A 25,660-nucleotide genomic window follows, 5' to 3' on the forward strand; every position below is an offset into this window, starting at 1 on the left:
AATTATATATATAAAAAAAGAAACACAAGAAAAATATGGGCCGGTTTGCGTTCCAAACGATCCAACCCGCTCTCTTAGTTAATTTATTTTTTAATTTTTTAATTTTTTTGATTTCTTAAAAATCTTAATTATAATAAAAATAATTATATTTTAAAAATAGATTATATTATGAATTTTATAAGGTACTTTGTTCTAAAGTAGGTTTTTAATCATTCTATGAGTTAAAAATGAAAAAAATAAAAAATTAATGAAATTATATTTTAATTTAATCATGTGTATAACGAGGGACACAATAAATGCAAAAATTATATATTATATCCGTTGGATAGAAAAATATACAATAAGATCTCTTAATATAAAAACTCTCAAAAAATATTTATGAAACTACCGACTAAATAAAGGAATCTAAGATAAATATATAAATTTTGAATCATATTAAAACGTGTAAATTCATTAATCCAAAAATAAATAATAAAAAACCTTAAAAAAATGAAGTTGAAGTTTTACTTTAAAAAAAATCACTCGATTTATAAAAAATTAATGTAAAATATTTTAAAAATTAAAATTTTATTTTTAAAAAACATATAAAAATAAAAATAAAAATAAAAATATAAAATTTTCAATGTTAGATACATCATACATAGCTATACGGTATACCGTATTCCTATAGAAGGAAGAAGTGAGCCTGTGATTTCGACGTATTGCGAGTCAACGACGCCGTTTTCACACGCGATTACCTTTGTTGCCTTGCATTTCAAGGTATCTCGTGATCTCCAGTCTGTTTGGTTCCTTAGAAAACTGTGAAGAGACGGAAAGAAAATTCCTCAGTTTTTCTGTTTTTTACTGAAAGTTGGAAAGTCATTAATTTGGATTGATTTTTATTTTTATCATTATTAGTATCTCACCGACCAAACGTGGAGGTCTCTCGTGATTTTTGGTAAGCGAGGCTTTTGTGATTAGAGATTAGGGTTTCTTTTTGTGAGGATACGTGGTTGCTGTTTGTTTTCTGGAGAACTGAGGAAAACTAGGGAAAATATTATCATTTTTTTGTTCTGAGTTTTTCTAGGGTTTGTAAAATTTCAGGTTAAGGTGTGTTGCGAGCGTTTTGGAGATTCAGGAATTAGCGTTTGAAGGGTTGAGGATTTGGAAGTAGGGTTTGGGAGAAGATGAGCGACAATTTGATGGACAAAGTGACCGCCCTCGGCGAGCGCCTCAAGATCGGAGGGGTCGAGGTGGGTAAAAAGATGAGCGCTGGGATGAGTTCAATGAGCTTCAAGATGAGGGAGCTTTTCCAAGGTCCAAACCAGACGGAGAAAATTGTGGAAGAAGCCACTGCAGAAACCCTAGACGAGCCCGATTGGGCCCTGAACCTTGATCTGTGTGACATGGTCAATAATGATAAGATCAATAGTGTTGAATTGATCCGAGGCATAAAGAAGCGAATCATGCTGAAGAACCCTAGGGTTCAGTACTTGGCCTTGGTATTGCTTGAAACTGTTGTCAAGAACTGTGAGAAGGCATTTTCGGAGGTGGCAGCAGAGAGGGTGCTTGATGAGATGGTGAAACTTATTGATGATCCTCAAACTGTTGTAAATAATCGGAACAAGGTTTTGATTTTGATCGAAGCCTGGGGTGAGTCTGCAAACGAGCTTCGCTATTTGCCTGTTTATGAGGAAACATACAAGGTATAATTATTCCAAAATGTGGCCTGTTTTTTCATTTTTAATAATTTGTTGTTTAAACTTTGAATTCTAATAGATTCTGTTTGGGCAGAATGTTGAATCCTTAGAGGGAAGAATGTTCAAAAGATTTACAGTTATGCTTTATTGCTAATCCTGATGATCAGATGGGAAAAGAATTTAAAAAAAATATATTTTTCCGACAAAATGTAGGAAAAGGAATTGAACATGTGGGTTCTAAATTTTCATGACCTGGTTTACAGAACAAATATTGACTTGACTGCAATGCTTGATATAACTGTCTGGCTTTGCTGCGGCAGCTTTTCAAAACGACAAAAATATTAAATTCAAGATTTTCTGTTAGCCAAATGCAGGATTGACAAATGTAGGAAGAAAGAGAGCTTTGACGTTAAATTTAGCTCGAAAAGAGTTTCTTTGGACTTTTTGAATGTATAGGGTTTTAATGAAAAATTTGTGCTGGTTGGCAACATGAATGATGTATGATTTACAACAAAATGATATTGTGTGCTTCTAGATTAAGAAGTTTGGAGTTCATATTCCTTTGACCTTTTCTTATATCTCTCCTGTTTTTAGAGTCTTAAATCTAGGGGTATCAGGTTCCCTGGTCGTGATAATGAGAGTTTGGCCCCTATATTTACCCCTCCACGCTCGGTTTCGGCTTCAGAATCAAATGCCAATCTTGCCCAAGAAGTTCATCATGATATTCCTGTTCATCGCTTTTCACCAGAACAAACCAAGGAAACATTTGATGTGGCGCGAAATAGCATTGAACTTCTGACTACGGTTTTATCATCTTCTCCGCAACAAGATGCTTTAAAGGTATTTTTGTTTCTTGCAACAGTTTTGATTTTGTGTTTATCATGTTGTGAATGTCCCATTTTTGCTTAATATGGGAATTATAATTTGTTGTTTACGAGATGAGACCCACGAACTCCATCCATCTGGCTGCTTGCCTTTGACTTCTCATGTCCTCATAATTGAGTAGGTCAAATATACTAAAGCTTCCATTGTATTAGGTTTTTTCTTCACTCTTAATTTTGTAATTCCTCAGAAATTGCTTTTTGGATTGTGTTATAAAATGAAGTTAACTTTTCATCTTCTAATATACTCTCTTTAATTGGTTGTGTACATCTCTTTGTCTAGCTAGTTATATACTCCCATTATTACATTTTTACTTGCTGCTTGTGCATGCCACCTTGTTAATTTAGATTGCATATTTGGTTTCCTTTCCATCGACTAATTTTTTTTATTTATCAATTTTATTTTATTTTTATTTAGTTGAGTGTGCACTTCTCTTTCTTGACTTAGTTGTATATTTTCATTTTTAAATTTGTACTTGTGCATGCAGCTTGCTGGTTTAGATTGTATAGACATTTATGGTAAGAATATAATAGTCTATTTAATTATATAGATGAAGTTGGTACTTGTATAACTATCTGATAATTGATTTAGATTGAATATTTGAATATCTTCTTGTTATAATGAAGCATCTGAGCTACTCAGACAGGTTTTAGACCATAGCTTGTACAAAATATGGTAGATTTTGGGGATATCTTGTGCTGGAAATTAGTGAGAATGAATGAGTTTTAATTTTCTGATTATAACATTCTCTTCTTAGATATTGCCCTTACAGCTTGCCTCAAGTGGTAAAAGGATGGGGAGGGTTTGTGGGAGGTTCCAGGTTCAAGTTCCAATGGGACAAAAAATTTACCAATAAAAAAAAAAAAAAAAAATCTCTTCTTAGATATCTTGCTTAATTAGTGTCAAAACACCCTGGATGTGTACAGAATTTTAAAATCAAATCTTTAGCAGTATGAGGATTATGTGATATGAGAGTAATGGAGAAAACCTTGTAAAACTAGTATTTTCAACTAAATAAGAAGATAAGATGAAGCGCAACTATAGATCATCTCCAGGGTGCAATGAAGTTGCTGGAGATGTTTTTTTTTTTTTCCTATTATGGACAACAGAATCTAATTGTAAATGTAAACAGAAACTGCAATGAGAGATGAGGAGGATGAGGATGAGGATGCCAAGACATATTACTTCTACATGTATAGATCCATTGCGGTGTGTTCTTATCAAGCCATGACAGGATATATATATTGAGTCGGCTAATTTCCTGTACATATTTTGATAAGAACCAAACATTATGTTTAACTCATAACAGATCTGGAATTTGCATGTGTTACAAAACTTTTATTTAGATCCTTATTCTACAAAAATATGATTTTACCTCTTTGTTTCATTTCATAGGTTATTCTGCTTTCAAGGGTAAGAAGTATAGGAATTATTTGATTCAATATTGGAATCTTTTTGCCTTTTTGAGAATCGGGCAACAATTCTTTCTTGTTTTTTTTACTTTAAGCTTTAATGCTGGTGAGAGTTCAGTAACATAAATGGATTCTTTACTTCCCTGATGCAGGATGACTTAACTACCACCCTTGTACAACAGTGTCATCAATCCCAATTCACTGTCCAGAGAATCATTGAGACAGCTGGAGATGATGAGGCACTGCTCTTTGAAGCCTTGAATGTGAATGATGAGATCCAGAAAGTTCTCTCCAAGTATGAGGAGTTGATGAAGCCTTCCGAAGTTCCTCATGAGCCAGAACCCGCTATGATACCTGTTGCTGTTGAGCCTGAAGAATCACCTCGCTATGCAAAAGAAGATTCCCTCATTAGAAAACCAGCCGGTTCTCGAGGGGGGTCCCAGGGAGGTCACCACGATGAAATGATGGATGATCTTGACGAGATGATCTTTGGGAAGAAAGTTGGGGGTACATCGGAAGGAACCCATGATGCCAAGAAGCAGCAATCACCAAAAGATGACCTCATCTCCTTTTGAGTTACTCTACATTAAATTTCTTATTTCATAATTTAGCATAGGAGCTTTGATGGTGTTGATATCATGGGATTTAGGCGTCAATGAGACTCTTAGTTTGATGCTTAAAAGGTCTATAGCCTTCATGAACAGGACTGGTGACTTTTCATTTGAGTTCTATTTCCATTACCTCCACACATTTGTGTATTTGTGTAAGTAGTTCATGTTTGAACTTCACTATATTACTGCTTGACATGGTATAGAAAGAAAGATACGATATAAACTTATTTAAAGCAATGACTTGCATATTTTACAACAATTATTATCCTTCTGTTTGTGGGAGGAGAAAAGGGACCATGGTTTGTGTTGAAACTAAGATTATTATTTGTTGAACTGCTTGATTGTGTCCTCTGATGCGAGTTAGTGGTTTTATATTTTGCCCACCTAGTATATTTGTAAAACATCACTTTCCTATTGTGAAGTTTTGAGTATCAGAATTTACATCTGTGTCCTTGTCAGATAAATTACTTCTTCTCAAAGTTTTTGTGGAAGCTTACTCAACCTTGGCCGTGATATATACTGTATAAAAATAATTCTTTCATGGTACAATATCTCTGTTAGACTTGCAACATTGTGGTGTTTGCTCCATTAAGACATATATGGATTAAGAATGCGATATTCTGTTGGTACACTCTCTGGTATCAAATTCCTATAAATTTAATGCCAGTTTGTTTCTATAGTTTTCCCTACCTTAAAGCTTTGATTCCGCATCTGTCCCAGTGTTCTCTCTTATTTTCACTGGAATTAGGGCAGCATGAAAGTTGCTTGTGGACTTGTGTCAGCCCCTTAGCCACTTGATTCAGACCCGGAGAAATAGGCTTCATGGGTAAGCCTTGCACCCAAGAGAGCCTAGGCGGAAAGCAAGGAAAGCATGGAGGTTTGGTGGTTCAAACCCCAGGAGCTAAGTGTGGGGATCGGGGACAAGTCAAGCGCGTTCTCCGGATAGGCGTTACCGAAGGATCCGGACATGTTTGCCCGGGGAAGTTGAATCGTCCTCCTCTCCCATCCGGCGACAGGGAGCGCCGGATGAGAGATATCCGGGTGGAATGTCAGCGGACAGGCGCCGGATGAGAGATATCCAGGTGGAATGAGGGATTCCCGTCCGGGTGGAATGAGGAAGAATTTCTGTCCAGGTGAAATGAGCGATGCCACATGTCGCAAGGGGTTGGATCCATAGTGGGTGGTTGTGCAAGCAGTTGAGGGCAGTTCTGGCCAGTTGCATGATCACCTAGTTGGCTCTAAGATTTGAATTGAGGGAATTCAAATGTGTAACTGTAGATGAGTCATTTAAATAAGGCTCCTGCAGCCTTGAAACAGAGGGTGAGAGTTGGGGAAAGGGTTCCTTCTCGTATGCCTTGGGTAAGTGCATTGTACTCTGGTTCAAGAAGCAATTTTGTCTTGTAAGAGTGATTAATACAAGTTGGGAAAGGATTTTCCTGTAACCTTGTGTGTCCCTGTTGCTTTGTAATTTCTGTATTCTACTCTGTTCTTCTAAACGTTGGAAAGGGAAGGTTGGCTAAGGAAGGGTCCTTAGCATCGCATACTCGTGAAAAATTAAGTGAGATAATCAGGGGTGTGACAGTTGGTATCAGAGCAAGCACCAGAGATGGCTGGTGGTAGTGCAATGGAGGCCTTACGGGAGAGGATGACTCAAATAAAAGAGGCGCTGGGAGAATGGCCACGTGAGGATGGCACAGTGGCTTCGTGGGCAGAGCACACCAGGGGAGAAGTCCAAGCTCAGAGGAGTATGTTGGAGTCCCATGACAATTTCTTTGAGGAGAAATTGGCTAAGTTCAAAACCGAGATGCAGTCCCGGATTGATGACTTCAAGGAGACCCTACAGTCTTATGGAGAGGACATCGCCATCCTTAAGAAGGCGGTGTTACAGGGATCTGCCTCAGGCCCTGAAGCCCCTTCCAAAGTTCGAGTCCCAGAGCCTAAAGGCTTCAATGGCAACAGAAACGCGAAGGAACTGGAGAATTTCTTGTGGGACATCGAGCAGTTCTTTAAGGCTGCTCATGTTCTTGATGGCGAGAAGGTTTTCATCACCAGTATGTATCTGACTGGTGATGCCAAATTGTGGTGGCGAACCAGGATGGAGGACGATGCAGAGTCGGGAAGGCCCCAGATCACCACGTGGGAGACTCTCAAGAAGGAATTGAAGAATCAGTTCCTTCCCACCAACACTGCGTGGGTGGCCCGAGAAGCGTTGAAAAGGCTCAGACACATCGGAACTGTGAGGGAATACGTCAAGGAGTTCAGTTCCTTGATGCTGGACACAAAGAACATGTCAGAGGAGGACAAGCTCTTTAACTTCATGTCGGGTTTGCAAGGATGGGCTCAGAAGGAACTATGGAGGCAAGGAGTTCGTGATCTCCCTACTGCCATGGTTGCAGCAGACTGCTTGGTGGACTACAAGATGGGTGGTGCCATCTCCACTACGCAGAGACCCAAGTCAGATGGGGGCAAGAAGGCAAAGGCTGAGGGCAAAGCTCCTAAGAAGCTTGGGTGGAAGAAACAAGGCAAGAGGCCTGCTGCAGGAGGAAAGCTAGTGGAGGAGACCATTAAGTTCGTGTAGCAGACCACCCGGATGGCTGGATGTTTCATCTGCAATGGCCCTCATCGAGCCAGAGACTGCCCCAAAAGGGAGAAACTCTCAGCCCTTGTGACTGCAGATGACAAGGGAGATTGACTCGGAGACTGCTCCAAGAGTCAACCCACTGCAACTTCTGAACGTGATCAATGGTGAGACCCCAGTCCAGAAGTCTTTGATGCACGTCCATGCAGTGGTGAATGGTGTGCTAGTGAAGGCTTTAGTGGACAGTGGTGCCACTCACAATTTCGTGGCCACCAGAGAAGCAACCAGGTTGGGACTTAAATTGGAGGAGGACACCAGTCGGATCAAGGCAGTCAACAGCAAAGCCCAAAAGATCCAAGGGGTAGCCAAGAACGTCCCTATGCAGATCGGTGACTGGAAGGGTATGTGTAGTTTACTTTGTGTGCCTTTGGGTGATTTTGATTTGATCCTTGGTGTAGACTTCCTCTTAAGGGCCAAGGTGACCTTGATTCCACATCTTGGTGGACTGGTGGTGCTAGAAGAGAAGCAGCCTTGCTTCGTGAAGGCCTTGAGGACGAAAGATGGTGGTAAGGGACAACCTGAGATGCTGCCTGCTATTCAATTGAAGAAAGGATTGAAGAAGGGCCAAGAGACCTATGTTGCAGCCTTGATCGAGATCAAGGAGGGACAGTCTATGGAAGTCCCTGACTCAGTGGTCAAGATCCTTAAAGAGTTCAAAGATGTGATGCCTGCAGAACTCCCCAAGGAGTTGCCACCCCGGCGACCCATTGACCACAAAATCGAGTTGCTACTTGGAACAAAGGCCCCGACTCAAGCCCCTTACCGGATGCCTTCTGTAGAGTTGTTGGAGTTACGGAAGCAATTGAAGGAGTTGCTGGATGCAGGTCTGATCCAACCCTCTAGAGCCCCATATGGCGCACCAGTGCTGTTCCAAAAGAAGCAGGATGGCTCACTCCACATGTGTGTGGATTACAGAGCCCTCAACAAGGTGACCATCAAGAACAAGTACCTGATCCCCTTAGCTGCTGAGCTATTTGACAGATTGTCAAAAGCTTCTTACTTCACTAAGCTGGAGTTGAGATCGGGCTACTGGCAGGTTCGAATTGCAGTAGGAGATGAAGGGAAAACCACTTGTGTAACTCAGTATGGATCATACGAGTTTTTGGTAATGCCTTTTGGCTTGACAAATGCTCCTGCTACATTCTGTAATTTAATGAATGATGTTCTGTTTGATTATTTGGATGCCTTCGTGGTGGTGTATCTAGATGACATTGTAGTTTACAGTAAAACTCTAACAGAACATGAGAAACACTTGAGATTGGTGTTTCAGAGATTGAGAGAGAATATGCTTTATGTGAAGCTAGAGAAATGTGAGTTTGCTCAGGAGGAGATCACATTTCTAGGACATAAGATCAGTGCATGACTGATCAGGATGGACAAGGGCAATGTGCAGGCTATAATGGAGTGGACAGTCCCTACCAAAGTGACGGAGTTGCGGTCCTTCCTTGGCTTGGCCAACTACTACAGAAGGTTCATTAAGGGGTATTCCAAGAGGGTGTCTCCCCTTACTGACCCGTTGAAGAAGGACAACTCATGGGACTGGAGTATGCAGTGTCAGATGGCCTTTGAAGGCTTGAAGGAAGCCATCTCCACTGAGCCTGTGTTGCGGTTGCTAGACCTGGACTTACCCTTTGAAGTCCAAACAAATGCCTCTGATAGAGCCTTGGGTGGAGTCTTGGTGCAGGAAGGGCACCCTGTGGCGTTTGAAAGCAGGAAACTGAATAATGCAGAGCAGAGGTACTCCACTCACGAGAAGGATATGACTGCTGTGGTGCATTGCTTGCAGTAGTGGAGACATTACTTGTTGGGAAGCATCTTTACAGTGGTCACTAATAATGTGGCCAACACCTTCTTCAAGACCTAGAAGAAGCTGAGTCCCAGACAGGCGCGATGGTAGGAGTTCCTGGCCGACTTCAAATTCGAGTGGCTACATCGACCAGCAAGGCATAATACTGTGGCTGATGCCTTGAGTAGGAAGGAGGTAATTGCCTACATCACGACCCTCTCTGAAGTCATCTTTGACTTTAATGAGAAGATCAAGCTAGCTGCGGATCAGGATGCTGCATATGGTAGACTGAAGCAGCAAGTAAAAGAGGGAGTGATCAGAAGGTATTGGCTAGAGGGTGACCTCCTTGTGGCAAAAGGAGGAAGATGGTATGTCCCTGCAGGCGGCCTGAGGAAGGATTTGTTGTGGGAAACCCATGATTCGAAGTGGGCAGGTCATCCCGGAGAAAAGAGGACTCTGGCGCTGCTAGCCAAATCCTATTACTGGCCTAAGATGGGTGAGGATGTTCAGGCATATGTGAAGTCATGCCTGGTATGTTAGATGGACAAGACTGAAAGGAAGAAGGCTACAGGGTTGCTGCAGCCCCTCCCCATTCCAGAAAGACCTTGGGAGAACATCTCCATGGATTTTATCACTGGATTTCCAAAGGTTTGTGATTTCAAATCTGTCTTTGTTGTGGTAAATAGATTTTCTAAGCATGCTGTGTTTATACCTGCCCTTGAAGCTTGCCTTGCGGAGGAAGCTGCCAAGTTGTTTTTCAGTAATGTGGTGAAACATTTTGGGTTGCCTAAGGACATAGTCAGTGATCGAGATGCACGGTTCACAGGCCGATTTTGGGTTGAGCTGTTCAAACTCTTGGGTTCAGAGTTGAAATTCTCAACAGCCAACCATCCTCAAACTGATGGACAGACGGAGAGGATCAATGCCTTGCTGGAGGAGTACCTCAGGCACTATGTGACAGCAAAACAAAAGAACTGGGTGGACTTGATGGATACTGCTCAGTTGTGCTACAACTTGCAGAGAAGCTCAGCAACAGGGATGAGTCCCTTTGAGCTAGCTATTGGGGTGCAGCCATGGATGCCTTTGGAGGTGGCTAAGCAGAAAGTTGGAGGAAGTAATCCAGCAGCATACAAGTTGGCTCAGTCCCTGCAGGAGATGTTCGATGAAGCCCGGGACAGTCTAGAGAAGGCAGCTAGACGGATGAAGAAGTATGCGGATCGTGACCGCAGACCCTTGGAATTTTAGGTTGGGGACATGGTCCTCCTGAAATTGACTCCTCAGATCTGGAAGAGGATCAGCAGCAAGACAAGGCAGAGGGGTCTAATTCCTAAGTATGACGGACCATTCGAGGTAATCAAATGAGTTGGGCAGGTGGCTTACATGTTGAAGCTGCTTGAAAGACTCAAGCTTCACCCGATTTTCCATGTGAGCTTTTTGAAGCCTTACCATGAGGATCCGGATGCAGAGAGGGTGCAGACAAAGTGAGCCCCTCCCTTGGTCATGAAACAATTTGATCGGGAGATAGAGAAGATCTTGGATCACAGGATCATGGGACACAGCAGAAAGAACCAACGAACTGATTTCTTGGTTCAGTGGAAGGGGATTTCAGAAACCGAAGCTTCATGGGAAAGAGATGTTACTTTATGGCAATTTGAGAAGGAGGTCCAGGCATACTAGCAGTCTAAGTCGACGAGGGCGTCGACTTCAGCAGGCGGGGGTGAATTGTCAGCCCCTTAGCCACTTGATTCAGACCCAGAGAAATAGGCCTCATGGGTAGGCCTTGCACCCATGAGAGCCTAGGCGGAAAGCAAGGAAAGCATGGAGGTTTGGTGGTTCAAACCCTAGGAGCTAAGTGTGGGGATCGCGGACAAGTCAAGCGCGCATTTTGGATAGGCGTTACCGAAGGATCCGGACATGTTTGCCCGGGGAAGTTGAATCATCCTCCTCTTCTATCCGGCGACAGGGAGCGCCGAATGAGAGATATCCAAGTGGAATGAGGGATTCTCGTTCGGGTGGAATGAGGGATTCCCGTCTGGGTGGAATGAGGGATTCTCGTCCGAGTGGAATGAGGGATTCCCGTTCGGGTGGAATGAGGAATTTTCCGTCCGGGTGGAATGAAGAAGAATTTCCATCCGAGTGAAATGAGTGATGCCACGTGTCGCAAGGGGCCGGATCCACAGTGGGTGGTTGTGCAAGCAGTTGAGGGCAGTTCTGGTTAGTTGCATGATCACCTAGTTGGCTCCAAGATTTGAATTGAGGGAATTCAAATGTGTAACTGCAGATGAGTCATTTAAATAGGGCTCCTGCAGCCTTGAAACAGAGGGTGAGAGTTGGGGAAAGGGTTCCTTCTCGTATGCCTTGGGTAAGTGCATTGTACTCTTGTTCAAGAAGCAATTTTGTCTTGTAAGAGTGATTAATACAAGTTGGGAAAGGATTTTCCTGTAACCTTGTGTGTCCCTGTTGCTTTGTGATTTCTGTATTCTACTCTGTTCTTCTAAATGTTGGGAAGGGAAGGTTGGCTAAGGAAGGTCCTTAGCACCGCACACTCGTGAAAAATTAAGTGAGATAATCAGGGGTGTGACAACTTGTTTCTAGTAAATTGACAGGGCTAGTCCCCCACTCCCAACCTCTATCCTGCTCAGAGTGAGATGCACAAGTAAATATGATTTGGGTTTTATTTATTTATTTGTTTTGAATCATCTTTTGCTTTCTACTTTGTTGAAACGGTTGAGTTGCTTCCTTGGTCATCAGGTCTATCTTTGGTCCAAGTCCAGCATCTGCTAGATTGCTTGATGTTACTATCAGTTGGGTGCATCTCTGTTATAGTTAGCAATGAACCAGAGCTTACTTTTGAAGGAGTGTACTCGATCACTGGGTGGTATGTATGTTTTCATAAAGTTTGTATTCGTTATTTCCTTTTCCTTGTTGGATCACTTGAAAGCATTAGCAACAGTTGATCGATTAAATTAGGGTTTGTGGGTAAAAGGATGGTATGAAAGTTGCTACAGAGTATGAGAATGCAAACCATGCATAGATTAACGTGTAAAATCTAGTAGTGAAAAAAATTCACTTGTAACTTATGTTGAATAGAGGAATTTTTATGTAAGAACTCATCCCTTGGAAGCACTCTTATGTTAATTTAGGCCATTGATTGATATAATGGTTGGATGCAAATTTACTACCAGATGAGTTTGACATTATCGTGACAATTTGTATTAGAGTCTGTTTAACAATGCTCTTAGAAAACACTTCTATTATAAAAAGTGTTTTTGAAAAAAAATTCTGATAAAATTTAGAAAGCATTCTTGAAAAATCGAAAAATCATTTGTAGTGTTTCCTAGTGCTGATAGATGATATTTTTTACAAATACTTATATAAAAAACACCTCCAATCAAAACTAAAAGCACTTTAAATAGAACCACTCTTTGTAAAGAGAAGTCAACAGCAAAGCTAAAGCTAATCGTCTATTAATTTGGACTATTTATGAAATAAAACACGTATATTTTTGGCGTTAGCCATTAATTTGGTCAATCCATATAAATTATACCCCTAATATTTTTCCGGTTGGTCTACTGCCATATTTTCACCAAACATGCAAAACCATCTTTCACACATGAAACCCATCTTTCACACATGAAACCCCTTCCTTCAGTAATACAATTTCTCACCAGCCAAACAAACAAAATCAAAGAGGTGTAAGGGGCATTGTGGGACTCATTCATGGAACATGTCCTTCAACTCAGAAATCCATTCTTAGCCCTCGAAAGCCAAACCACAGAGGAAGAACACCAACAAAATCGAGTAGGTGCACAGCATGCTTTTCTTCTCTCTTGCTGTTTGAATCCCGATAAAATTCAGTGACCCAGATGGGAAAATGGCGCATTTGGTTTCAATCCAAATTCAATTTTAGCTGTTGTCATATCGGAAATAATGAGAGGAAATTATTAAACTAATCTCAAAAGTAATTATTAAAGGTAATCAAATTATTATTATTATTATTTTAATAGAAATTAGACCAATCTATTAAATTATTTTGTTAATACGAAAAAATCATTTCCACAAAGTCTTGTAAAATAATCACATTATTTATCAAAAGGAATAAGATAACTTTTTTTTGGAAAGTAATTAAATTAAATTTAAATTCCTAATTTCAAATAATTAGAAAGTTCTAGAACTTGACAAGAATGGTCTAAAAATAAATAAAAGATGGTATGGTAAGGGAAGTTTAGCGTTACTCAAATCTATTGTTAGCAATTAATTTATAACATGAAAAATAAAATAATGAATATTTATTCATTTTTTTATTTTCATATTTTATAACAAAAATTGAAAAATATGTGAAAAATAAAATTATATATATTTATCTACAATTTTTTATATTTCTAATTTTAAAATAAAATGCAATTTATCTGTAAAAGCCCGTATTTTCTTTAAATATATAAAGAGAGAGAGAGAGAGGTTACACTTCCTCATTGGTCGGTCTCAGCTCTGCAATGGCTTCTCTGTGGAATTCTGGAGAGGAATGAAGAAACCCTCATAGAGAGAAAAATGGCGGGAAAATACGTGGCATCATCGTCTCTACCAAACCCTAGAGGCGGAAGCACCAGATCTCCGATCCTCCTTCTCACCTTCTCTCTCCTCTCCCTTTCTCTCCTTCTCTTTCTCTTCTCCATCCTCCCCTCCCATCCAAACCCCAACCCTAACCGTAACCCTAACCTTAACACTCTTCTACCTGAATCCAGCTTCGTTGCTTCTCTCGAACACTTCCTCATTTCCAAGTCCCCCAGATCTCCTCCAATTCGAGATGATACTGTTGGTTCAGATGACCCGGAGGCAGTGAAGAAGCTCGATGATTTGGTGTGGCAGAGGGAGATTCGGAGGGTGTACGAGGACCCGTACTATCCGGCGGCGTCGGGGGTGACGTCGGCCATTAGGGTGTATGTGTACGAGATGCCGGCGAAGTTTACGTATGATCTCCTCTGGTTGTTTCGGAACACTTATAAGGAGACTTCGAATCGTACTTCCAATGGTAGCCCCGTGCATCGCCTGATTGAGCAGGTATTGTAGTGAGATTGGAATCTGGATTTGAATTCAGCTCTGGCATTTGCAATGGCAGTTTCCGAACTAGAGCACTGTATTTTGATTGAATTGTGCTTTGGTTTATTGGAAAATGTGAATAATTGATTCAAACTATTCAATTATTAATACTTCTGTCCTTATTTAAATTTAAATTCTATCCTTGTTTGCAAAACCCTTTATTGAATTCATTTCATTATAATAATTTTGCTTGTGGAACTGAAGTTCTAGTTTGTGGGAATGCACCGAATAACAAAATGAGTTTTAATTTGTATAAACCCATTTTTTTTTGACATATTTTTATTTTCTGTAAATAAAAGCAATGCGTGCCTTACTCTGTTTTCTTGTATCTTTGCAGCATTCTATTGATTACTGGCTATGGGCGGATTTGACTGCACCAGAATCAGAAAGGCTTTTGAAAAATGTTGTCAGAGTGCATAGGCAGGAGGAGGCGGACCTATTCTACATTCCATTCTTCACAACCATCAGCTTCTTCTTGTTGGAGCCAGAGCAGTGGAAGCCACTTTACAGGGTGTGAGTGTACTTCCAAGGTTTACCATGAGGCTGTAAATTTCTCTATGCTATATATATTATATATCGTCATTCCTCTTAGAATGTATTGTTAAATTCTAGTTATATTTTTTAATTTTCAACAAAACATAACTTGACAGACCTAATCCTTATTATCTAGTTTGACTTGCATGAATCTTGTTATTGCTATTCTGCTCTATCATTGGTAATATTTTCTGGTAAATTATTGATGCCATGCTTGTTATAAGTTGATTTAAAAATCCCTGAAGGGGGCCAAGCCTTATGTGCTTTAGGCTAAGGATGAGTTTGATGCACTCATTGTTTGATCGTAATGGAAGACTAATCACCTATGGGGTAATCATAAATTAGTTTGTTTCTGAGAATATAATTGTAATGTAAAGTCTAGCTTATTCTAAACATCAAATTTATCTTGTGGATGTAGGAAGCTTTGAAGTGGGTGACTGATCAACCTGCATGGAAACGGTCTGAAGGGAGGGACCACATACTTCCAGTTCATCATCCATGGTCTTTCAAGACTGTTCGGAAATCCATGAAGAATGCAATTTGGCTGTTACCAGACATGGACTCCACAGGGAACTGGTCACTAATTTACTCATACTGTGATGTGTCTAAATTTGATGAGTTCATTATTGATATAACTGCTGAAACTTGATCATTTTTTAATTTAGGTACAAGCCTGGACAAGTTTCACTTGAAAAAGATCTAATACTTCCTTATGTTCCAAATGTCGATTTGTGTGATGCCAAATGCTCATCGGAAAGTGAATCAAAGAGGAAGACACTTCTATTCTTCCGTGGGAGGCTTAAAAGGAATGCTGTAAGAATCTTGGCCAAAACTTCTCAATGAATTCCTTGTGATTATTTCAATTATTTAAGTGCAAGGCCTTTGGAAGTTAAATAAAAAATCAGAATACCCTTCTAATGGCCATGATTGTCAAGTGAATTATGGAAGCTTGGTAGTTGCTATTGGCCGTTCAACTGGGTTTTGTAACTTGTGTGATACAATTGTGACTTTATTTGATCTTGACTACAATGAAAATTGTATTTGTCTCATCTATAGATTTTTTGGTTAGGATGGTATGCTAAGTGAGAGACTGAAAGGGAAGAATTCTTATGCAGGGTTAGAAACTATCTCATGACACACAGAGTTCCTGCTTTGTTTGTTGAATGTCTAATATTGGACTTATTGCAAGAATCATAATGGCATTTCTTGGCAATACATGTAATATGCAAACATAAGAGCAATAAAAAATTTTGAAGCATGATCAGGATTGTTAGAAGTAGGCTTGTGGTTGCAAATTTTCTTGCCCAGACTTGTGAAGCTGGAAGTTTATACGGCTGTTTTAGTAAAGGTTGGACTGCTTTGGCTATGTTGTCTACCATCTTATTTTGGAAATACTGATGGTCACCTGGTTGCCCATGGGCATCCAATACACCACTTTGTCCACACTTGCATTATTGTCTTTTTGCATTGTGCGTCTCTCTATCTGTAATTCATCTTTGAAATCTCATAAGCCTCTTTGTATTCTTGTGTCACCTCATTGGAGGTTGTTGTTAGGCTCTGGTGTCGCTATTAAGTGGTCTCTTGTCTCTTCTCTTCTATATAATATTTCCCAGAAGTCAAGATAAGGTCGGACTTGGAACATATTGCCATATTTGTATCTGGCTGAGCTGTTGCACTCTCTCTCTCTCTCTCTCTCTCTTGATAGGAGAACTGTTTTATATACATAAAGAATGAAGCTAAGAAACAAGAAAAAGGAAAATAAAGGGGGAAAAACAATTGGTCGAGCAATATTTGTTCTCTTAACATTGTAAATACTACGAACAGCAGTTTGAGACGATTATGTCCATTGATGAGATTTTTTGATCATTTAATCCTTCTGACTCCTGTTCTGTAACATCTAATGATTGACAGAGCAACTCTCTTACTCCCATCCTGTGTTCTGATAACAACTTATTTTTTCACTTTTTTTTTTGTCTGGTTATTCTTTTTATCCTAAGGTGTAACTGCTTAATTTATGGTGCTTTACTTTCAGGGGGGGAAGATTCGTGCTAAGCTTATGGCAGAACTAAGTGGTGATGATGGTGTGGTTATACAGGAGGGAACTGCTGGGGAAGGGGGGAAAGAAGCTGCCCAGAGAGGGATGCGCAAGTAAGATTAAATGGAAGCTGAACTCTTTTGCTATTAGCTGCTATGATGTTTATTTTTAAAATAGCTGAGTTCTTCCTTGGTCATCAGGTCTATTTTTTGCCTAAGTCCAGCTGGTGACACTCCATCCTCTGCTAGATTGTTTGACGCTATTGTTAGTGGGTGCATCCCTGTTATAGTTAGTGATGAACTGGAGCTTCCTTTTGAAGGAATACTTGATTACCGGAAGGTATGCATGCAATCATGAAGCTTGTGTTGTTATTTTTGGAAGTTTTTAAAACAAAACTCATCACTAAACCCTGTTCTGCATCAATTTAATTTGTTAATGGACCAACATGCTTGATTTTTAGGGGCCAATCCAATCATTAATCGGAAGCTAGAATAGTGGTAAGTATAACAATGCAGCTAGTTTTAAGGAGCTGACACCATGAAACAGAACCAAATGAGCACTAATCTTACTCCCATACCCACACCTGGGTTTCAAAATTTTCTTATTGACCTTCTTCAACCATATGTGCCATATCCTTGTCTCTATTCAAGAGGTGGTTTGCTCAAGTCAAATTCTAGGTATATTTAAGTATAAGACGTGTATGTGCAATAGTCAGATTGTCTTAATTAGTGAGATATGTCTAACCCAACCCAAACTTGTGAAGTTTGAAACAACAAACTTCAGAGACCATTGTCTTGGAAGTGGGTGTAGACTAATTATGTTTATGAATTAATTAGTACTTTAATTTGGAAGCATTGTAGACAGAGTTTTTGGAACTTAACAGAACGATATTGAAATCTTAATTAGTGCTTCCTAAACTTTGAAATGTTCAGAGGTAGTTTGTACACTGAACAAAATTTGGAAGTGTTATTAAAAGTTTCAAAAGATGTTTTTGTTTTTTCAGTGGGCTGGTTTTTTGATGAAATAATGCAGTGGAAGACATATGTTCAATATATATTGTGTAACCTCTAATTTGAATTTTCAGTGTTTCCATATGCAAGAAAAGTGTACTTTTATACATCATGCACTGAACCTATGCAGCCAACATGTTTGTTTGGAAGCATGTTATTCTTTAATACATTGGATACTGGCATTTGTGTCCACATATTATAATCAAATCATTGCACCAATCATATCAGAGTTATGTCGACTGCTTTATGTTTATGGATATTGGGTTGTTGCTGACACTTGGATTTTTTTTCCCTTCTCAATGCAGATAGCTCTATTTGTTTCCTCCAGTGATGCTATGCAGCCAGGTTGGCTTTTGACATTTCTGAAAAGTATCAGTCCTGCTCAAATTAAAGAAATGCAAAGGAACCTAGCCAAGGTATGTAACTTAGCAAACTTAGAGGGATTCTAACTACTTTGCTGCTATACTTCTGTATATTTGGTCATAGTTGGGAAAATTCATCTTTCAATTGTGCTTTCAACAATTGAGTGATTATTTATCTAATTGTTCATATTTCTTGGTAGGAACTGTTAAATGATGATTGAGTCCTGCTGTGTTGTTGTTTAGTGTCTGAGTTGCCTTCGTTCCTCTTAGTTTATCTATTTATCATAGTGATATTCAATTAGTTGTTCTTGGACTGCTCTTGGAGCATCGTGGTAATTTAAAATTGTGATTTTATTATTTTGTTTTTTTCAGTACTCGAGGCATTTTGTATATTCCAGTCCAGCTCAACTCTTGGGTCCAGAAGACTTGGTGTGGAGAATGGTTTGTTTCTTTGTCTCTACCTACCTTTTCCATTTCTTTTTCGCTCAATTTCTCAAGTAATCCAGGTGTTATAACTCTGTGAGCCTATCAAGTAGGTCAGGTTAGACATTCCAACAGAATTTATTGATCTTGCGAGAAACCCTTAACTAATTTAATTATGCATCTGGGCCCTCTTGGATTAGGAACTTGTCCTTTAGAACCAATGATGATCCATCATATTAACAACTATTATGCGTGATCTCAGATTTAAGAGCTTTATTTGGGAGTGATTTTGCGAGGGTTAGAAATGTTTTCTAATGCTTAAGACCGCATCCTTGTAACAATTAGGTGATGGGCAAATTTTTGATAATTGCTTTTAAATCTAGAGAATCACCTAAAATGATTTCCGGACAAGCACTTGATAGACGATTCTTTCAAAAATTCAATATATTAACAACTATTATGCGTGATCTCAAATTTAAGAGCTTTGTTTGGGAGTGATTTTGAGGGGTAGAAATGTTTTCTAATGCTTAAAACCGCATCCTTGTAACAATGAGGTATTGGACTATTTTTTGATAATTGCTTTTAAAATCTAGAGAATCACCTGAAGTGTTTTTTGGATAATCAATCAGGTGACTATTTTAACAGTCACTTTCTTATTATATGACATATTATCAAAAACATTATAAAGCACTATATATATATATATATATATATATATATATATATATATATATATATATATATATATTGTCCAATTCTTCTTAAAATCGTATTTTATGGAAGTGCTAATAACAAAAGTACTAGAGACCACAAATGCTTTATCATAATCATTCCAAATGGGCTCTTAATTTTTCGATGCAACAGGGCACTAGCCCTTTACCCCGAGAAAGGGAACCTGATCACTCTCTGCATGTTTTGGGTTCCTTTTCCTAAAAGTATTTCTGTTTTCCCAAAAAGGGAATTTCATAGATGTGCCATTCGAGTTGATACTTGATATTGAATGGCAAAAAAAAGAAGAAAAAAAGATCAAATTGTTTGATAGAAGGTAATATGATAAGAGTGTAATTTTGTTGGTAGCAGATGGCGGGTAAGTTAATGAACATCAAGCTTCACACCAGAAGGTTGCAGCGTGTGGTGAGGGAATCCAGAAGGCTCTGCACGTGTGACTGCAAGCGTGCCAACTTCACAGGCCCCTAGCTTCCCCTTCCCCCCATTTATTGCTTATATTTCTTTTGTAAACTTATATATATTTTGTGGGAGTTCAAAATTGCTTAAACCAGAAGTTAGTTAGGTACCACATCTCGATATTTTTGTAGTGATATCTTTCTTTGTTTTGGAATGGATTGATTCGACCAGAAGGGGAAAAAAAATGAAAAGTTGATGGGCGTTTATGAATTCATGATAAATATAGGAGGTATACGAGTTGCTTTTGATTTTGAAGGTGGGCTTTTTGCAATTAACTCTCCGAACTAAGTTATTTTCTATTAATGTATCTTATCTATTATTTAAGATAAGTCATTTTATGATATCAAAAAAGGACTAATTTCATTTTACGGGGTTTGGGTTATATATATTTAGTCATTATTATTTTGAAATTTTATCAAAAAACCTTCATTTGTTATTTTATTTTTATATATCTTTTATTTGAAAAATTGATTTTCTCATCTTTAAATATGTCATAAAAAATAGTTATAAATTTATCTATTTTTAAATTATTTAATCTTTATATAATATAAGAAGTTAAATGAATTTAAAATAATATATAAAAATAATTTATTAATTTAAAAATTATTTTTAATTTACCTTCATTATTTCCCTCAAATTCTGCATAAAGTAAGTCTAGCCTAAAAAGTATTTGTTTCCTCATGCTCAAATTAAAGAAATTCAAAGGGTTAGGTTAGGACCCCAGGCAAGTTATGTAATTTTGCAGACACTAAAGGACTTGTTTTGCTGCAGTACTTTTGTCTCTTGTCCCAATTTTCATAAAGTAATTGCATGATTGCTAACTTTGTTCCCATTTTTCAGAAAGCAATTGCATGACAACTGACTTTACCTTTATTCCTTATACTGTTCCCACCAGTCTCTCCTCACCTTACATCCCACACAACCTATCCTTCAAGATTGCTGTAGAGATAATTATTGCATCCCCTTTGCTTCAAGCTTCGGTCGGTCTCTCATCCATCTAAGATCAAGGTCATTTTTATTTTTATTTTTATTTTATTTCTTTATTATTTTTGCTGTGCTCCTTCACTCAAAGTTGCTTAAATCATATTATATGCATATCATGAAAAATTATGAGAGAATGAAGGCTTTTATTCTTTATTCATTTCAAGACAGATGTAAGATTTTTCACCTTTGTTCCTCACGATACACATCTATCCTTTGATATTATAGCACAAATAATTCATTCCATCCAACCCTTTATCCTAAGCTTCTTTCATGCTTCCTCTGTAGAAAGCTTTAGCATCATTCCTTCTAAATTGTAAGTGACTTTTAAAATTTGGTATATGTTGCATCATCCAATTAACTTTAGGGTTGCATTCTTACCTTAGATGAAAAAAAAATCATGAGTATTTGACAAATGAAAAGTTCTGATCTAAATTAAGATTGATCATATCTTATTGAAAACCTAAAATCCCAGGTAGCAAGCATCAAGTTATTAGAAATATGTGGTGTTTGACCTGCTATCTTTTATTTTGTTAGTTAAACAATTAATGACACATTTTTCTTATAATCAGGTCTTGTTTTGCAATGGAGTATGTGGGGCTATTGAAAGATATGTGGTCATCCATTTCTAATTACTTCAACTACCACAAAATTCTTAATGAGAAGCGCACAACTCTAAGAGAGAAAAGGAAAAGACTCGAGTGTTGAGAACAAGATATCATTGAGTCAGAAAATGCACAAACTCAAAAGAAGTTCAAGAAAGAAGTTGAAAATTGGTTGGCGGAACTGGAAGTTGTAAAAGATAATGCACAGCAGATTGAGCAAGAAGCTGGAGAGATAAGATATTTTTCAAGATTTAGTTTCCTAAGCCAGATTGAAGCGAATACGAGAAGGTTAGATGAGATGTTTGAGTTGGGTGAATTTCCTAATGGAATTCTAGTTGATGCACCTCAAGATAAAGGAAATGCTTTGTTAACTGCACAACTAGTAGGTGAAACTACAACCAAAATAAATTTGGAGAAGATTTGGGCATGCTTAGATAATGGTGAAATCCAAAGCATTGGAGTTTGGGGAATGGGGAGGGGGTGGCAAAACAACTGTCGTTACCCATATTTACAATCGCCTCTTGGAAAATAATAGCCTTTTCAGCCATGTATATTGGGTGACTATTTCAAAAGAATCAAATATTCGTGAGTTGCAGGATGCTATTGCTAAGAAGTTCAATATAGATTTTTCAAAAGAGGGAGAGGACAATCAAAGGTCTGCATTATTACTCAAAGCATTGCAAAAACTAAAAAAAATTGTTATTATATTAGATGATATGTGGGAAGTTTATGAACCTGAGCTGGTTGGAATTCCTCTTGGCGTTGATAGAGGAAAACTGATCATAACCACCAGGTCAAGCAATATCTGCGAAAGAATGGGGTGCCAAGAAATTATCAAAGTTGAGTCACTTTCTATAGTGGAAGCATGGGAGCTTTCCAACAAGACGCTTGGGTGAGACGATGCACTTAATGTAGAAAACAAAGAAATGGCTAAAGATATTGTCGAGGAATGTGTTGGTTTACCTCTTGCCATCGTCACAACAGCTAAAAGCATGAGACGTGTGCGTGGTATTTATGAATGGAGGAATGCTTTGAATGAATTGAGGGGACGTACTCAAGGGCTCACACTTAACATGGAAGATGATGTGTTTAAGATCTTGGAATTTAGTTACTATCGCTTGAAAGGTGAAGAACTCCGAGAATGTTTGTTGTATTGTGCATTGTTTCCCGAAGATTATGAGATCAAAAGGGTGTCTTTGATCAAATATTGGATTGCCGAGGGGATGGTAGGAGAAATGGAAACAAGGCAAGCAGAGTTTGATAAAGGGCATGCTATACTGAACAAACTTGAAAATGTGTGTTTGTTAGAAAGATGTAGGAATGGAAAATTTGTAAAAATGCATGATGTGATCAAGGATATGGCTATCAACATTTCAAAAAGGAATTCTCGATTCATGGTGAAAACTACTAGAAATCTAAATGAACTCCCGAGTGAGATACAATGGTTAGAAAATCTAGAAAGAGTTTCTTTAATGGGTAGCCGACTTGATGCATTGAAATCAATACCAAACTGCCCTAAACTTTCTATCTTGTTACTTCAAAGTCTCCGTTGTCTAAATATCAGTTTTCCAAATGCCTTCTTTGTGCATATGTCGAACCTCAAAGTTCTGGACTTGTCAAATACAAGAATTCTCTTCCTACCGGATTCTATCTCCAACTTGGTGAATCTTCGAGCTCTATTTCTTTGTCGTTGCTACACATTATTTCATGTACCTTCATTGGCAAAGCTTAAAGAGTTGAGGGAGTTGGATATAAGTGAGAGTGGAATCAGAAAGTTACCAGATGGGATAGAGCAATTGGTCCTCCTTAAAAGCCTTGCTCTCCGAGGTCTATTCATTGCTGATATGTCTCCAAATAGGGTACTGCCCAATCTTCTTCATCTGCAGTGTTTGAGACTTGAAAATATGAGCTTTCCCATTGTAGGAATGGAGGATCTGATTGGATTGAGAAAGTTGGAGATCCTTTGTATCAATCTTTCTAGCCTGCACAAGTTTGGTAGCTACATGAGAACAGAGCACTACCAGAGACTCACCCACTACTACTTCGGAATATGTGAGGGAGTTTGGCCACTTGGTAATTCTCCTAGCAAAGAAGTTGGCATCTTTCAACGATGGGATGGAGTTCCGCGACGTGGAAATTTTCTTGGCAGAGAAGTAGTTTTGTGGAAATGTGAGCTGAAGCAAGGAAGAAAAGACAACGATGACCACTAACTTATGCTTCCTACCAATATGCAACTATTAGAGATAGGAAAATGTAGTCTTCCAACTAGCCTACTGGATTTGGATGTTTCTCCTTCTCTCAAGGTCGCCAAAGATTTGAAAGTACGTTCATATTAGGATGCGAGGGGATAGAATACTTATGGTGGATAGAGGACTGCGTTGCCTCGTTAAACAATTTGTACCTTAATGAATTGCCAAACTTAAGTGTCTTCTTCAAGTTCCAACCAACAGATATTGTAAGTTGTTTCAGTCTCAAGCACTTGCAGGTGACGAAATGTGGCAATCTCAAGCATTTGTTCACGCCTGAGTTAGTGAAGTACCACCTCCAAAACCTTCAAACCATCTATCTCCATGATTGCAGTCAAATGGAGGATATAATAGTAGCAGCAGAGGTTGAAGAAGAAGGGGAAGACATTAATGAAATGAATAATCTCCTCTTCTATTTCCCCAACTTACAAAGTTTGGAATTGAGAAATCTACCAGAATTGAAGAGCATATGGAAGGGAACAATGACTTGTAATCTTCTACAACAACTTATAGTATTGGATTGCCCAAATCTTAGAAGGTTGCCTCTTTCGGTGTGTATAATCGATGGTGATGCAGAAAGTGATAGAAACCATGATTTACGCAGCGGAAACAAATCATGATGAAACAAGCATGGAGGCAAGCCAAAACCATATGTAAAAGACTGACCTTTTTCTCTGCTGAAAACGCCCACAATCTCCTACAATCTTCTGTTGTTTACCTTATCAATTTCCGGACTATGATTTCTGAGTGGGCAAAAAAAACAATAGCTAGGGTTCGTCACTCTCTTTTCTGTTTCTAATATATATCTCTTCGATGGGAAGAAGACCGCTTTTTTAAAAACTCTTTTTTTCTGTTTCTAATATTTATCTCTTCGATGGGAAGAAGATCGCTTTCTTAGAAACTCTTTAGCACATAATTTGCTTCAAGAAAAAAGATATAAGCGTGACTCCCTTTCCCTTAAAATGCTCATTTTAAATAAATTAGATTATCTATTTTTAATTAATAAAATTTAATTAAAAACTAATCTATCATTTATTTAAAACACATAATTCATGTATAGTCCAAACAATTAAGGCACAACAGGGACCGCAGGAATAAAATTAACAAGGCTACTAATTATAATAAGAATTCATACAGGACCAGTATATTCTCATTATAATTAATCACAAATTATACCACTAAAAATTCATGATTGAACTCCTTATTAATCTTATAATTCCATTACATAATAATTTATGTTTCCCACGTTAAGATTACAGATGCTATTTACATCAAACAAATTACTGACAATTTATTTGAGCAACAATAGATCTTCAAGATAGTCGCTTAACTTAATTCATGTGTCGGATAAAAATCCACCTGCAGGGTTTACACTATGAAACCTTATAAGCTTACTTAAAGTGCATCATCAATCTCTATACCGAGACGTGGATTCAATCATTATTTAATACATCGCAAACATAAAGCGTCTTTGTCCAACTCATCGAGTCTTATCGCTCCAATAAATGAAACTCACTCTTTAATGAATCAAAACACAAGATATTTTATATTTGCTTATATTAATTAAATCATGATTAAAAACATAAATCTTATTTCTAATGTCTTAGAGAATATGTTTTAACAGTCAGTACAAAACATCCATTCTCTACTTGGTCCAGTTAGTTATATATAGAATATACTAACACAATTATTATTAAATTATGCCGAAAGATTAATTTATCTAATGCAAATCTCCAATTAAATACAAAGAAATAATTGTTTATAGAATGACATCATAATAACATACTATTAAATTCACGCTTATGCATGGTTAATAGTATATCTCTATCAGTCTCCCACTTAGACTTATAACCATGCATCTGCTACTTTAACCTCCATTCCTTCTACATGTCTTTCAAAAGTCGTGGACGATAAGCTCTTTGTAAAAGGATCTGCTAGGTTGTTTTCCGATGCAATCTTCATCACCACCACATCACCCCTTTGAACTATGTCTCGTATCAAGTGATACTTACGCTCTATGTGTTTTGCCCTTTTATGGCTCTGTGGCTCTTTCGAGTTTGCAACCGCCCCGCTATTATCACAATAAAGTGTAATAGGCGATTGAACCGAAGGAACCACACCTAGATCCAAAAGGAAGTTTCTAAGCCACACAGTTTCCTTGGCTGCCTCAGAGG

At 38.3% G+C, this 25,660-nt stretch overlaps 3 protein-coding genes across 6 annotated transcripts; all 3 read left to right on the forward strand.

The window, feature by feature from the left end:
• The first annotated feature begins 632 nt into the window (after window positions 1–632).
• LOC100264036 (TOM1-like protein 1) lies at window positions 633–4,821 on the forward strand. Of its 3 annotated transcripts, XM_010645782.3 has the most exons (5): window positions 641–759; window positions 898–937; window positions 1,084–1,685; window positions 2,274–2,519; window positions 4,126–4,821. In XM_010645782.3, exons 3-5 carry the CDS (start codon window positions 1,167–1,169, stop codon window positions 4,546–4,548), a joined length of 1,188 nt encoding a protein of 395 aa, XP_010644084.1. In that variant the 5' UTR covers window positions 641–759; window positions 898–937; window positions 1,084–1,166; the 3' UTR covers window positions 4,549–4,821. The 3 variants fall into 3 exon arrangements, with proteins under 3 accessions (XP_010644085.1, XP_010644084.1, XP_059591471.1); XM_010645783.3 differs by lacking the exon at window positions 898–937 and having other exon boundaries at window positions 633–759; XM_059735488.1 differs by having other exon boundaries at window positions 675–1,685.
• Window positions 4,822–13,457: 8,636 nt separating this feature from the next.
• LOC100241759 (probable arabinosyltransferase ARAD1) lies at window positions 13,458–19,875 on the forward strand. 2 transcript variants are annotated; one of them, XM_010645784.3, is made up of 9 exons: window positions 13,458–14,066; window positions 14,443–14,616; window positions 15,058–15,215; window positions 15,305–15,452; window positions 16,672–16,787; window positions 16,875–17,013; window positions 17,990–18,100; window positions 18,419–18,487; window positions 19,547–19,875. In XM_010645784.3, exons 1-9 carry the CDS (start codon window positions 13,557–13,559, stop codon window positions 19,664–19,666), a joined length of 1,545 nt encoding a protein of 514 aa, XP_010644086.1. In that variant the 5' UTR covers window positions 13,458–13,556; the 3' UTR covers window positions 19,667–19,875. The 2 variants fall into 2 exon arrangements, with proteins under 2 accessions (XP_010644086.1, XP_002285599.1); XM_002285563.5 differs by having other exon boundaries at window positions 13,460–14,066; window positions 19,550–19,875.
• A 507-nt stretch (window positions 19,876–20,382) lies between these two features.
• Window positions 20,383–24,272, forward strand: LOC100246887 (probable disease resistance protein At4g27220). Its single transcript, XM_010645785.3, has 2 exons — window positions 20,383–20,662; window positions 21,208–24,272. Exon 2 carries the CDS (start codon window positions 22,167–22,169, stop codon window positions 23,448–23,450), a length of 1,284 nt encoding a protein of 427 aa, XP_010644087.1. The 5' UTR covers window positions 20,383–20,662; window positions 21,208–22,166; the 3' UTR covers window positions 23,451–24,272.
• Window positions 24,273–25,660: the final 1,388 nt, after the last annotated feature.

This window comes from Vitis vinifera, chromosome 19 (assembly GCF_030704535.1).
Source record: "Vitis vinifera cultivar Pinot Noir 40024 chromosome 19, ASM3070453v1".
NCBI classification, from domain to species: domain Eukaryota; kingdom Viridiplantae; phylum Streptophyta; class Magnoliopsida; order Vitales; family Vitaceae; genus Vitis; species Vitis vinifera.